The 14,192-nt window shown below is 40.1% G+C and overlaps 1 protein-coding gene across 1 annotated transcript in view; it reads right to left on the bottom strand.

The window, feature by feature from the left end:
• Positions 1-629: 629 nt before the first annotated feature.
• RNF144B (ring finger protein 144B) overlaps positions 630-14,192 on the bottom strand; it is a 56,317-nt gene continuing 42,754 nt past the window's right edge. Inside the window, exons 5-7 of the mRNA XM_018559628.1 lie at positions 11,847-11,988; positions 5,009-5,098; positions 630-1,042 (exon numbers count right to left, since the gene is read on the bottom strand). Coding sequence (XP_018415130.1) covers positions 899-1,042; positions 5,009-5,098; positions 11,847-11,988 — 376 coding nt within the window. The 3' untranslated portion in view covers positions 630-898. The remainder of the gene's footprint in view (positions 1,043-5,008; positions 5,099-11,846; positions 11,989-14,192) is intronic.

Here is a 14,192-nt window from a genome sequence, read left to right as displayed (position 1 = left end):
ATGATGCTCGCCACAGCTTTGCATGACCAGTATAAAATTATATACAGGCATTGTAAAAAACATTAATAATATAACGGGTACAGCAACCTAAAGCCACCAATCATGTTTCAGATTTCTAGTCAGATCAGTGAAAGATTAAAGTGGAACTCCGCATAGATCTAAAAATATATAAAAACACAAATAAAATGTAGCTCTGTATTTACCAATACATCATACATTTTTTCAATGTAAGCAATGTAAGTACCTGAATTTGAAAAAGTATCAATGTCTGGCAACCCACTGTACAGCAGAGCTATGACAGGGAAAGGGAGAAGCAGCTCCAGGAGCCAATAGGTTTTGCTGCATTATTCAGGTGCTAACACGGGACATTTTGACATAAGAGTAGCAGAAATATAAGTTCATCAGTCTGCTGCTTCTCCTTTCACTGTCCAGCCACAGACTGGGGGAGGGACAAGACCTTTAAATATTACATAACTGCAGCAGAGAAAAATCACATCTTCTGCCCTGCCACGGCTGTGCTGAGTGGCAGATTCTGTGGCAGGCAAAACAGTTCCTTTATATGTTGGCCAGGAGTTCAGCTTTAATTCTAACTTATTACTGCCCTTTTTACATTGCTCTCTGTCTTACAGGTTGAAGAATGTATAGGTAGGAATGCATGTTTATATATATATATATATATATGTTCATTTACATATAAAATCATTTTGGTCAACAGTCCCAAGTATACTGTACATTTCCACAGTAAGGCATTCATCAATATGGATTTATTTCTTGTGACGGAATGTATTAGGACACGCCATCTTGATAATGTGCATAAGTGATACTTAACAAGAAATGCAGAGATCCTGCTAACTGCATGAGTCCTTTGGGTTTCCAGATTAAAGGCCTAAATAAATGTCTAAGAACTGGATGTTGGGCTATGCTTTTTCTTCTTTCCTTTGCAAGATTTACAGACACAGCAAATAATGCATGGTGATGCCAAAAGGAGTAAGGGTGATGTCACAATTGCAATGATACCAAGGCCAACTAGGATTCCCACAACCTGCATTGAAAAACAGTGAAAAGATTCTGTAAAATCTGACAGTGATCATAAACAATACATGTTATTCTTACTTACAGTACAATTGGCAAAAGTTATATTTAACTAACTCAATACAGAACAGCCCAAATCATTTTTTTGTGTATTTTTTCAGACGTGAGTAACATGAAGTCACTAATTACTGACTGATTTAATTTCACTACATCATGTGTCTGAATACTGCAGAAGAATGGCACCGTGTACAGCTAAAGCTGTGTTGTAATGTTATAGATGGATTACCAGTCAGATCAGTGAAAGATATGGCCATATTTGACAGCAAAGGTCACAACCTGAAACTGCATGTCTTCAAGACACACACTATTACCCATGTTCTGGAGGCAAATCTTAGTCTATTATGCTGGTGATAAATTTTTCTCGTTCAGCCGCAGGGGCAGAAATCACTTAATTTCCCCCAGCCAGGCTAAAGAGAATCTTCCCTGCTGGCAATTGTACTCTGACAGCCACTGCTGATGGCTGAGAGAATATCTGAACAGTGACTGCAGCTAACTGGCCGGCAATTTCCTCCCCACTCCTTCAACAAAAGTCGATTTTAAAAAACAGCAGGGTGGTGCCTGTAGGATCACCCATGGTTTGAATTTCAATGCATTCAGCAGGAAATTACATAAATTTATTGGTGTATAGTAATGCCAGCACAGGCATAGTAGATGCTGCAATATCAGACCCAAAAGGCATGTAGGGATATGAACACCAACCATCAATTGTGATTCAACTCTTGGCCTCGCTATTAGAGAAAACATAATGGAAGCAGCCTTGCCATGTTGTTAAAGTGTATATAAAGCCATTTTTGGTTCAGGTAGCGAAGTGAGTGGTTAAAACTTCTGTAGGGCTTTAATTGCCCGAGCCAAGCACCCTGCTTCTACATTGGTGTATGAGAAGTTAGCACATGTGGACTGTCTGTACACAGGATTTTAATGCTGTCTGTGTCCCTGATAGGGAAATTTGCTCTCTCTATTTGTCTGAAAGTGATAGAAAACCCAAATTTTGTAATTGTCACCAAAACAGGGGGATTTGTCTAAGATTGTTTCATCTGAGAGAGGAATGTCCCTGCATTGCAGACATATCTCACTTCCTGTTGTGTCTATAGGACAGAAAGTTAAGGAAAATGTCCCCAATAAGACATTAAAAAAAAAAAGAACAGGAGTTTTAACTATTCCCTACTCCCTACAAAATGAAAAATAAAATTTGGGCTCTAGTTATACTTTAGGCAGGGCACTTTATGTCTTTTCCTTACATCCTGGTCCAATCATGCAGTTAAGAAAACCTGCCTTAGACAAGGAAGTTGCTATTTAATGTAATGCTAAAACATACACTGAAATATACAAATTCAGTTCTTTTTTCATGTATTGCAGACAGTAAATAGTTGTTTTGCAGAAAGGGATAAAGGTCGAATACAAATAGAACAGTATATTTTATCTAAATGAACAGTTCTACAGAGCCGGTACTAGGAAGAAACGACCATTCCGAATTAATTTGGAGATTGTTAACTTTACATTTTAGGAAATGAAGCCTAAAAATCGATTACTAATATGTATCGCAACAGTGTTTGGCCTGCTCTTGGGGCCAAATAAAACCTCATCCTGCTGCAGCTGTCAGCAGGTAAACAAATATAAAACATAAAATTGTGGACCAATGCATCCTTATAGATATCATCATCAACTTAAAGGAGAACTATGGGGTTAGGGCTTTTCCCCATAGTTCTCCGAAGGGTAACGGGAGGACACAAACTAGCGCCCTCCCGTTACCCAAAGCTTAGTATACCGCAAGCTGCAGCTCGCGGTATACTGAGACGCCGCAGCTGAAACGGATCCCGGCAATTATGTCTGGATCCGCCCAGCTGCGTGAGTGACAGCTGGCTCTGCCTATCTAGAGGCAGAGCCAGCTGTACTAACATAATGGAAGCAGCCTTGCCATGTTGTTAAAGTGTATATAAAGCCATTTTTGGTTCAGGTAGCGAAGTGAGTGGTTAAAACTTCTGTAGGGCTTTAATTGCCCGAGCCAAGCACCCTGCTTCTACATTGGTGTATGAGAAGTTAGCACATGTGGACTGTCTGTACACAGGATTTTAATGCTGTCTGTGTCCCTGATAGGGAAATTTGCTCTCTCTATTTGTCTGAAAGTGATAGAAAACCCAAATTTTGTAATTGTCACCAAAACAGGGGGATTTGTCTAAGATTGTTTCATCTGAGAGAGGAATGTCCCTGCATTGCAGACATATCTCACTTCCTGTTGTGTCTATAGGACAGAAAGTTAAGGAAAATGTCCCCAATAAGACATTAAAAAAAAAAAGAACAGGAGTTTTAACTATTCCCTACTCCCTACAAAATGAAAAATAAAATTTGGGCTCTAGTTATACTTTAGGCAGGGCACTTTATGTCTTTTCCTTACATCCTGGTCCAATCATGCAGTTAAGAAAACCTGCCTTAGACAAGGAAGTTGCTATTTAATGTAATGCTAAAACATACACTGAAATATACAAATTCAGTTCTTTTTTCATGTATTGCAGACAGTAAATAGTTGTTTTGCAGAAAGGGATAAAGGTCGAATACAAATAGAACAGTATATTTTATCTAAATGAACAGTTCTACAGAGCCGGTACTAGGAAGAAACGACCATTCCGAATTAATTTGGAGATTGTTAACTTTACATTTTAGGAAATGAAGCCTAAAAATCGATTACTAATATGTATCGCAACAGTGTTTGGCCTGCTCTTGGGGCCAAATAAAACCTCATCCTGCTGCAGCTGTCAGCAGGTAAACAAATATAAAACATAAAATTGTGGACCAATGCATCCTTATAGATATCATCATCAACTTAAAGGAGAACTATGGGGTTAGGGCTTTTCCCCATAGTTCTCCGAAGGGTAACGGGAGGACACAAACTAGCGCCCTCCCGTTACCCAAAGCTTAGTATACCGCAAGCTGCAGCTCGCGGTATACTGAGACGCCGCAGCTGAAACGGATCCCGGCAATTATGTCTGGATCCGCCCAGCTGCGTGAGTGACAGCTGGCTCTGCCTATCTAGAGGCAGAGCCAGCTGTACCCGCCCCCTCCCCCGTCTGTTCCGCCAGTCAGCGCTGGAGGATCGGACCTGGGAGGGGAGAATCCAGTCACTCCCCTGTCATGGCTCTCTGCAGTGACAGGATCGAGAAGTGAGCGAGCGCCGGTATGTGTTCGCTCACTTCCCGATCTACTGAGCCAACCTGTCACAGTTTAATTGTCACAGGTCGGCTCAGATTATGAGGCTGAGTGAAAAGCACTCACCTCATAGTTCTCCTTTAATCATCATATCTGTGATCCAGATACAGATGTTTTCACTGGAAAAAAGGCACTAACCAGGAAATTGTATTCCAATACCATGAGACACCAGGCAAAGGGGATACAAAGAAGAGAGGGGGAGAGAGAGAAGGGGAGAGAGAGAGAGAATATTAAATTAAGAGTAAGGCTTAGCAGAAATCACTCCAATTCCACAGAATGGTACAAGGGCAAATGTAGCTGAAGGCTTCTTCTTTCAATATGATTTTATAAGCTAATCTTCAAATAGCTCACTTTAATAGCTGGTAAAAGCTGGGAAAACTAAGAACTGGTAATTTGTTTTGTGCACTCATAGTTAAGTATACATCCCCCATGTATGTCTTCCTGGTTATAACATGATCAGCAGCTTGAAAATGTTTGGTATATACCCAAGAGAGGTCTACAGTTGCCTTGAGAGCCTCATCTTCTCATTGGATACTACACCTAATATAATGGGTAGAGCAAATTCATGGGTAAACTTTGCTCTCAGTTTAGTCATTTATATCGCAATTAGGACATTGCCAGAAGCCACATTAATAATGCTAAGTCTTTTCTACAAACATGACTCATACTAAGGGGTATCACTCTACTATATTGCTGCAAAAAAGATTTTGCTTACCTGTGTCCTATTCCACATGACTGAAGCTCTTGAATGACCAAGTTTATTCCTGCAAGGACCTTTGTCATAATGTCGCAAAAATATGTCATTCTACAAAACAACAACAAGACAAGGAAATCAATTTATTGTATATCACTGCAAATAAAGATGGTGTGTCATTTTGCTGCATGCAGACTTATCTAATCTGTATATCATCATGCAATTTAAGAATGTAGGCAATCGTGGTTGATGAATTCTATGTTTCTATATAAACTAGACTAATGTTCACCGATATATTCAATTGCATCCAAACATTCACAACCTGTAGTTTTACCTACCTTTCTGCCTGACACAAAGCGCCACTGGCTGGAACTTTAGAGGTTGCCAGTTTGTCCCTATGAAATCAGTCGCTCTGTAGCCAGAGGCAGCAAGAAATCATTGGCCCGAACACTGCTGAATCTCGATTGCTAGCATTGGAAGCAACATCTTAGCTACAGAGGGAGTGATTCCATAGGGACAAATTAACAATCCTGCCACTGACGTTTTGCACAGATCACCAGCGTCAGGATCGCTAGTGACAGTCGCCCGTTTGACATCAGCCTAGTTGGGCGTTGCTTTGTTGTTTTTGTTAACATGTTGTTTTGATGTTATTGTGGCCTTGTATGTAATAAAGTTCTGTTGTTGGAAGCTGTTTGTGTTGGCATTTACATAAAAGCAAGGAGTGGAGTCAAACAAAAGAAAAAAGTATTTCAGGTGAGTATTTCTGTTATGAAATAGTCCATAAATACTGCATACCTGTGTGTATCTAAAGGTGCCCATAGATTGCACAATTATCGTACGAGAATCGCGGGAAATCCCGCGATCGTATGATAATCGTGCAGTGTATGGAAGGCGTGCGACCGTTTCTACTGTATGGTTGCACGACTTTTGTATTTCGAGCATGTCGAGAGATAAGCATGATCGAGAGATAACTGCCGAACGGGCCCTTTTAGCATTGCAGTCATCGGAAGCCTGCCCCTCAGGGGCGCGGGCTTGCCATGATCGCAAGTACGATCTGCCTGTCCAAGATGGACAGATCGTACGTTTTTTAAATTACTTTGCAACCCTCGCAAGACCAAAGTCTTGCGAGGGTTGTAAAGTGTATGGCCACCTTTAGTCATGTCAAGTAAACAGCTAATTTCCAGGACCTACACATTACCGATTGGAAGGGTTGACCAATCACAACCGAAAAACTCCCATGCACAAGATTAGATTAGCATATGCTGTTATGTGACACAATCATGAAATAACATTTGCAAAGAAGTTTCAGAATTTGCAAGAAAACCAGTTTTCTAGTTTTATACAGAGTGCGGAATGGTTAGAACCCCTGACAGGTTTTTTTGCTCAAAATGTGAGAAAAGCAGTAACCAATGAGTAACCAATCAGTGAGACCAAAACAATTATTTAGTTCATGTTCAAATGAAATAAAACAGATCTGGTGCAGTGCATGAAAACAGCCTCACCAAAGCCAGTCAGCTCTACTGATCTATCAGGTCACTCACAATACAGGATATTAAAGAAGGACTGCGGGAATTTCAAAAACGTACCCTTGCAGTGGGGCTACCCCTGCACTGCAAGGATTAAGTGCTCATTTTGTCTAGGAGGCTCAGATAAAGCAAATATACTCACCTGACCCTCGGTCCGCACTCACCTCTCTCCCCATCCATGCTGGCTATGGATCTTCATAAGATGTGATGACGGCAGTAGTCCTCAGACAACTGAAACCCAGAAGAGGCTGTGAGGACTGATCTAGCAGCCCAGTGGGACAGAGGATCAGGTGAGTATATCTCTTTATTTGAGCCCCCCAGACAAACCCTTAACCCTTGCAGTGCAGGGGTAACCCTACTGCAAGTGTTAGTTTTTTTTTTTTTATTCCTGGAGGTCTTTTTTAACAATGAGAAGATCTAGTGCATCCTTTACACATTTTATTGTTGTCTGTGTTGCTACCGGAGAGAATTAACTTTGCTTCCTATATTTGCACAAAGGTTTTAACTATTTCCCACTCTTATTCCAAACTAAAAAGACATTTTTGGTGCAGCTCCACTTTAAACTTTAATCATGCTTTCTTTGTATGGCATTTGAATACAGCATGTTATTGCCAAGCATGCACAATGTAAACACGGAAACTAGTACTGATATGAATCGTCAGTTATTTTGTACTCTGACCTTTGTTCCCATTTAATATGCCTTCATAATAAGCTATTTTTTAACATAAATGCTTCACAGGCATCCGAATTTTCACTTTTCTGTATAGCAAAGCATTTAGAAACCAGATTATGGGCCACATACATTGTGAAGCTATAACTTTTTGCTTCAGAAAACTGTAAACATTGTGCTTCGATGAAATTAGATTTAACACAGCTGTAAAGTGTATGTGTAAATGGGCTCTGTTTATTATGTACACAATCATTATCAAAGCATATCAACTATCACTATACCGACCTGCTTCAGCCTTGGCTGTCTAACTTTCAGGCTGACATTTATGGCTCTAAATTGTAATATTTTACCTTCATATCAACATTGTAAAAACCATTTAAACACATGCTGTTTCCTATCACAGAACCACTACTAAGGAAAGGATGTGTATTTGTTTTACTCCATTTTTAGCAACCAATCCAAACTAACAAAGAAGGTCTAGGATTGTATAGGACTTTCTTATAGAAGCTTTTAATAAAAAGATGACAAACACAGGGAACACAGATTTAATATGGTGCTTGCTAACAAATGAAACTAGATAACTATATTCTAAACAGGAACCGTGGCTTTCTAGTTTTGCACTCCATGGAAATTTGAACTATTTCCAACTATGTGTGGTATTAAGCAATCAATTATGTTTGTTTGTACCAGCTGGCAGACTGCGTTACAGTTTTGGGAATTGAGAACACTGCATAACGCTCACCTTTGGTCTCTGCAGGGACAAAGCAGGATGATTGGCATTCTATGCAGGAATCTCTGATAGACCAACTCCATTCAAAACTTCTCTTTTAGTTCTGGATAGAGAGGGAATGGGTCAGTCATTCCATCTCTATCCAACTTCTGTCATTTTGTTTTCCCTATGAGATTCTTCTTACTTTTTGTGTGGTCACCGGGACAGGATGTGAACAGAACCTCTCACACATGGGCAAAAACAGGAATACAATATAAAAAAGACAAGGAGAGCCTTAAGCCTTTGTCAGGTTTATAGTGAAGTCTGCACCCCTGTTGGGGAGAATAACCCTTGTTTCCTGAACCATTGCAGGATGCACAGGAAATAAGGGTAAGATAAAAATTTGCAATAAAGTCTGAAAGAGGTTTTAACCCCTTTCCACACTTTTTAAAATAAAAAAGTAAAGTGACACTAAGCTCATAAGTTAAACCTTAAAATGCATTCACGTACCTTAACTATTAACAAAAATGTATCTTTATAGTTCATCAAGGGAGCAAGCTTGGAGCGGTGGCTCAAATGGATTCAAAAAGAGTCAATTTAAAAATCTCTAAAAGTTAAAAGTCGGTGGAAATTTCAGAATATCAGATGCGGTCACTGTTCAGGTATTCAGGTGCCATGGGTACTGAATACAATGGCTGGCAGTGGAAATTCCTCCATCCACGCTGTTTAACATCAATAGGGGAATTGATTCATTTTCTCGGGTTAAGCACACAGGTTGAACAAGTGTATGGCTAGCTTAAGGCTGTCCTAGATGCAGAAATCACTAGGGAAGAACTCGGGATAAGAGACCTGTCGGATGTTGTCATGATCGCTGCACTGTTGAACCTGCTGCTACATATTTACTTGATTATGCAACACCAAACCTCAGCACAAGCACAGTGACCACATGCTATAAAATCTCTACAAGGAGTTAATAAGAACTTCCAATGCGAATGTATACTTAATAAAGTACACCTGCCATGAAAGAAATATGAGGTCTATGATTGCTGACCCCCTGAAATACTAGTTACTTGGCTCTCCTGCTAACCCTCTGGCTTTAACACTTTCAGTCACCTGGAACAAGTGTGCAGATCAGAAATATCGATAATACTTATTTTCATACCTGCTGAAGCCAAAGAATCAGCATGACATCCAACAGGGTAGCATTTCCAGAAATAGGGTACAATAATTGTTTCCTCTATGGTGAAGAGATTTATATTTTGGTGTTAATTTAAATCCCTGTACTGTCTCTTTTAGCATTAGTTATATGCTCGCAGGCAGTAGTGAAATGAACACAGGAAACCAGTATAGTTACATACAGTAGTTACATAGTATTTGGGGTTGAATAAAGACATATGTCCATCAAGTCCAACCCATATAGGTCCACACATCATCTCATTCTTAGGGATACTGGTATCCCTGGATATTACGGTATTGAATTGTTTCCCTTTAAAAGCCAGTGCTGTTAACCTCAGACATCTGAGCTTTTGTGTTCTTTCATTTTGTCCAGGTTATTAAAAACTGTGTTCTACTTAGAAAATATTATTCAGAGGCAGCCAACTACAAAATCCAAGGGAAAGTTGTAATGCCATTAATAATTTACTGGCAAATGGTTAGGATTCTGCAGTAACTACCATAATGCACATTCAGTTGCTAAGCAATACAAATAAATGTCACTAATCTACCATTACAAAACACGTCACCTATTGCTTTGTCTTCTATCTTATTTGTCTGTCAGACAACTCTATTTTAAAGCTAATTATATATCAGCCAGAGAAATTGAAACTTTTATAGAAAAGCATAACTTCTATTTATTTACAATCTGAAGTAAAAATACTACCCACACCTTTTAATAAGGTTAACTAAGATAGGGTTTATTCCTTGTCAGGTCTATAGAGCTGTCTAGGGCAGGGATGGCCAAACTCCGGCCCTCCAGCTGTGGTGAAACTACAAATCCCATGAAGCATCTCTCTCCGGGAGTCATGTCTGTGGCTGTGAGAATCTTGCAAAGTCTCATGGGATTCGTAGTTCCACGACAGCTGGAGGGCCGCAGTTTGGCCATCCCTGGTCTAAGGGCAGGGAGATCTTCCTGAAACCCTGGTCACACCTAGACAGTCAGAGCTATTTTTCACAAAATGGGGTGTATAGGGATAGAGAGTGCAGAAGTCTAGAGGACCATTGCTGTCCCACGCTACAGGTTCTAAAGTGTAGTGGGCATCATGGGTGTAATATCCCACCTCAACCTAGCCACTGAATCATCACGTTCTCAAACAATTCATCCCCACACAGCTACCTCATCATGTATCACTTCTCCCTTCCTTTTAGATTGTAAGGCCTCAGGGGCAGGGCCCTCCTTACCATCTTGTCTGGAATTGTATTGTATTTGTAATGTCTTCCTTATATTGTAAATCGCTGCACAAACTGTTGGCGCTATATAAATCCAATGTAATAATAATAATAATGGGGTAAGGCTTTTGGTCCCTAATATTTAAGTGATTTAAGAGCCTCCACCGAACCAAGGACTGAGGCATCAAGGACTGTGGCAGAGTTACTCAGATCAGGGTTGAGCAACCAGTGGGCAGTTACCAGTTGAGTAGTCATACAATATTTATAGAGGTCAGGCATAGCCAAGCTTCTTTAGCTTAAACTGGTCTGGTGAAGGTGGAAAACTTTAGCGAGGGACCTGTGTTACCCAAAGAAAGGAGTGGAACAGTTGAGGGAGGGTCTTGAAAAAGGTTTTGACATGTGAATTCCTGAACACGAAAGAAAATTTGGCCAGGATTTTAATTTTCAAAAGATTGATGTGCCATACGAGGGAAAGGGGCAGGTTGCACCATGCCCACAGCTAACCTTTTCTAACATGTGAACTAGAATTAATTCAACAAAGTTTTCAATCCTAATTAAAATTGTGATTCCCAGTTATATACGTGTTGAGACCTGTTGCATTGGAATATAGGCATTTGCCTTTGTTGCGGCCCCTGTTCAATAAGAAACAGCAGTGACTTATTCCAGCCTATTCTGAGGCCAGAGATTCACTCTACAGTAATGAAATTCTTCTCTATATCAAGAGAGGCCACAACTCTCCTGTCAGAGCTAGTATGGGTGGCATGTATGTAAAAAAAAATCTTCTGATGTTGATGTCTTTGGATGTGAAGGCGATGAAACCAGTTTGATCTGCACCTATAACAGTTGCAATTGTTTTGTGCAATCAAGTTAATAAAACTTTTTGTAAAATTGTTTAAGTCTCAGTTAAGAGAGCGATTGGTCTATATGAGGAGCAGAGGATAGGGTCATTTTGTGGTTTGTATATGAGAACAATATGGGGGTAGAACTTCCTGATCTAGGCAAAATTAAATTAAAAACTTCAGATTTTTTTGTAGAATTCCATCCAGGCGGGGGCCTTCCCAGTGGAAGAGGACCCAATGACCATGAGGATCTCCTGTAATTTCAGATTCCAGGTCTTGAACCACCTCAGGATGTATGGCATACATCAGTGGCAGAGATAGGGTTAAAGGAGGTCAGATACGGTTTAGAAGATGGCTAGAACAAAGACAGAAGCACCTGTGAAGAAAGTCTTACAGTAATGCATGGTACCTCACTATGTAAGTGTTAATGCATTGCAGTATCATTTATTTTGAATGGCACTACATAAATGGCACTACAGTGCAACACACTGCAGCGCATCACAATGCACTCCTGTGTGTTGCCATGCATTGAGTTCCTGAAAAAGGGGGTCAAGGGCACTTTTGGCTGCACTGGACACATGTTAACACTGGGGCATTTGGTCACTATATGCAACTGAAAGTTCTTTTTATTGAATAAAAAAAACCTCAAATACATGGGAAGCTGGAGAAAAACAACAGAATTAAATATACAGAAATAACATATTATAAATCAATAATGTCAGATACTTACATCAAGATTTTGTAAGCAGTACCAGCAGAATGTGTGTTTACAGTTTTTGCACATCATTTGTGCACAGCCTTCATTCCTCTCAATGTAAATATGACACACAGGACATTGCTTGATACAAGCATCTACATCTGTGCAGCCATCCCTAAGGAGGAAATAGATTAAATTAAACAAGTCAACCAGCAAGTTTTTATCACTTAGCCACACTTCAGGGACACAACTGAACTTTTTAACTGCAGTACCCAGCATATTCTGCTCATAAGGTTACATTAGGTTAACCAGTTGTGGACCTTGGGTGTGCTCACACCCCAAAAACACTTCACCAAAGTACACAGCTAAAGCAACCTGACAAGTGAATCAAAAAATATTTTTTTATAAAGAGTAAGGGGCTGTATTGAATTGGTTATTATTTTTAAACTTGTCAAACCCTTGTTTTGTGCTTATTGTAAGGAACGTGTAAAAATGCCTGCTTAGAGATATTTAGGTTCCATCAACTATCCCACTGTATAAGCTCCATATCTTTTTTTTAACCATATATGAATGTTGGTGCCTCCAATCAGGTAATCAGCAGGGGTGGGGGATCAATAATATACTCCATGCTACAGGGCCCTTCCACTAAGCAACCCTTTATGTTGGCCTGGGAGTTCTATCTTCTTTTGTGGCGGACACTTGGAGTCGTTGTTGCTCAGTATGCTTAACGTCTGTTTACTTGAAGCTAATTATAAAGTGCTTTCCAGATGGTACCTGGTTCCTACTAGACTGGCCTCTATGTATCCGGGGACATCCCCTTGGTTCTTTAGTGGATGTGAACTTCAAGGCAGTTATTTATATTTGGTGGTCCTGTCCCAGAATTCGTAGCTTTTGGCGTAAAGTGTTCTCCCTTATTTATAAGGTTACTGGTGTACAGGTGCCCAGGGATCCTAGGTATGCTCTTCTCAAAAAGCAAATCGCTTGGATATCGAAATATACTATAAAGTTGATCTCTTTTAAGCTGGCCATACACCTTACAATTATCTGCAGATTTTCTCTGGTCAGATGGAAAAAGTGCAACAGATTCCTCCATCTACACTTAAATGTGTGGATGGAATAATCTCCACCTGGGCCAAGTTTCAGTATCTTGCTAGTCAGCCCCACTGGCTCTCAAAACACCTGAACAATGCCTGCATCCAATCAGACTGTTCAGGTATTTTGGGAGCCAGCGGGGCCGACTAGCAAGATACTGAAACTTGGCCCAGGTGGAGATTATTCCATCCACACATTTAAGTGTAGATGGAGGAATCTGTTCCACCTTTTCCATCTGGCCACAGAAAATCTGCAGATAATTGTAAGGTGTATGGCCAGCTTTATGTTCCTGGCAGCTAAAATGTAATTGACCAAAGCCTAGAAATCCCCTAGGGTGTCATTGGCCCTGGTTAAAGCTAAATTGTCCTGGGTTATGAACCATGAAAAGTTGTCTAGCATCCTTTTGGATACTCAATCACGCTTCAAGCTCACTTGGCATCCCTGGTTACAGTTTATTGATCCACATCGGACTTCTTAGCTTGGTGTCTGGTTAGCTTAGTGAGCATGCCTCACTCTCCGAACCTCTCTTCTTCTCCCTCCTTCCTCTCTTTCTATTCTGTCCCTGTTCCTCCTGTTTTTTCAAGTTCTACCATATTGCTATCTCTGGCTATTTGTATTTCTGGTGTATTTGTATGTTACAATGTTTTGCTAAAAAATGTATAAAACTATTTGAAATAAACATTTATACTATTTTCCAACAATAACATTTTGTTTTAAATTAACACTGTGTTTTGGTTTTGTTACTTTTGGATAGGAGAAGAAATAGTCATTATTGGGAGACAATGCCACCAAAAAAAAACCTCTTGTTTGCCCTAAAGAAGAAAACAATATGTGCATTACTTTGTCATCTTAAAGTAGTATTACATTCTCAAACGTTTTTTTACATTTGAATCCAGATAAGAAAAATATACATTGCTTAGCATTTCTTTTAATATTTTCACCCGAAGCACTTAATTCACGCTAGTTGTGAATGTGCGTTTTGGGATTCCTGCGGCAGGAACCTATGAATTCCTGTGGCAAGAATTCCAAATATGCTGTTCAGAAGTGGCCACTGTCACACGTTACATAGGGGTCTATTCACAAAGCTGCCGAGGGCAGCCGAGTGAATGACCGATCAGAAGTGAAGTGAGCCGAACACTGTTTTCAAAAGCATTGGGACATTACTATTGGCTATTTCAATTTGCAATAGCCAATAGTAAACTAGCATTGTTCCCGCCCTCTGCTGGTGGACCTGGTGGGGAACTGCAAAAGAGGGCGGGTACAATGCTAGTTTACTATTGGCTATTG

The sequence above is a fragment of the Nanorana parkeri genome, unplaced genomic scaffold, assembly GCF_000935625.1.
Source record: "Nanorana parkeri isolate BGI_ZX_2015 unplaced genomic scaffold, ASM93562v1 scaffold408, whole genome shotgun sequence".
NCBI classification, from domain to species: domain Eukaryota; kingdom Metazoa; phylum Chordata; class Amphibia; order Anura; family Dicroglossidae; genus Nanorana; species Nanorana parkeri.
The sequence above is the reverse complement of the archived record's forward strand: the minus strand, read 5'-3'. Positions and strand labels throughout refer to the sequence as shown.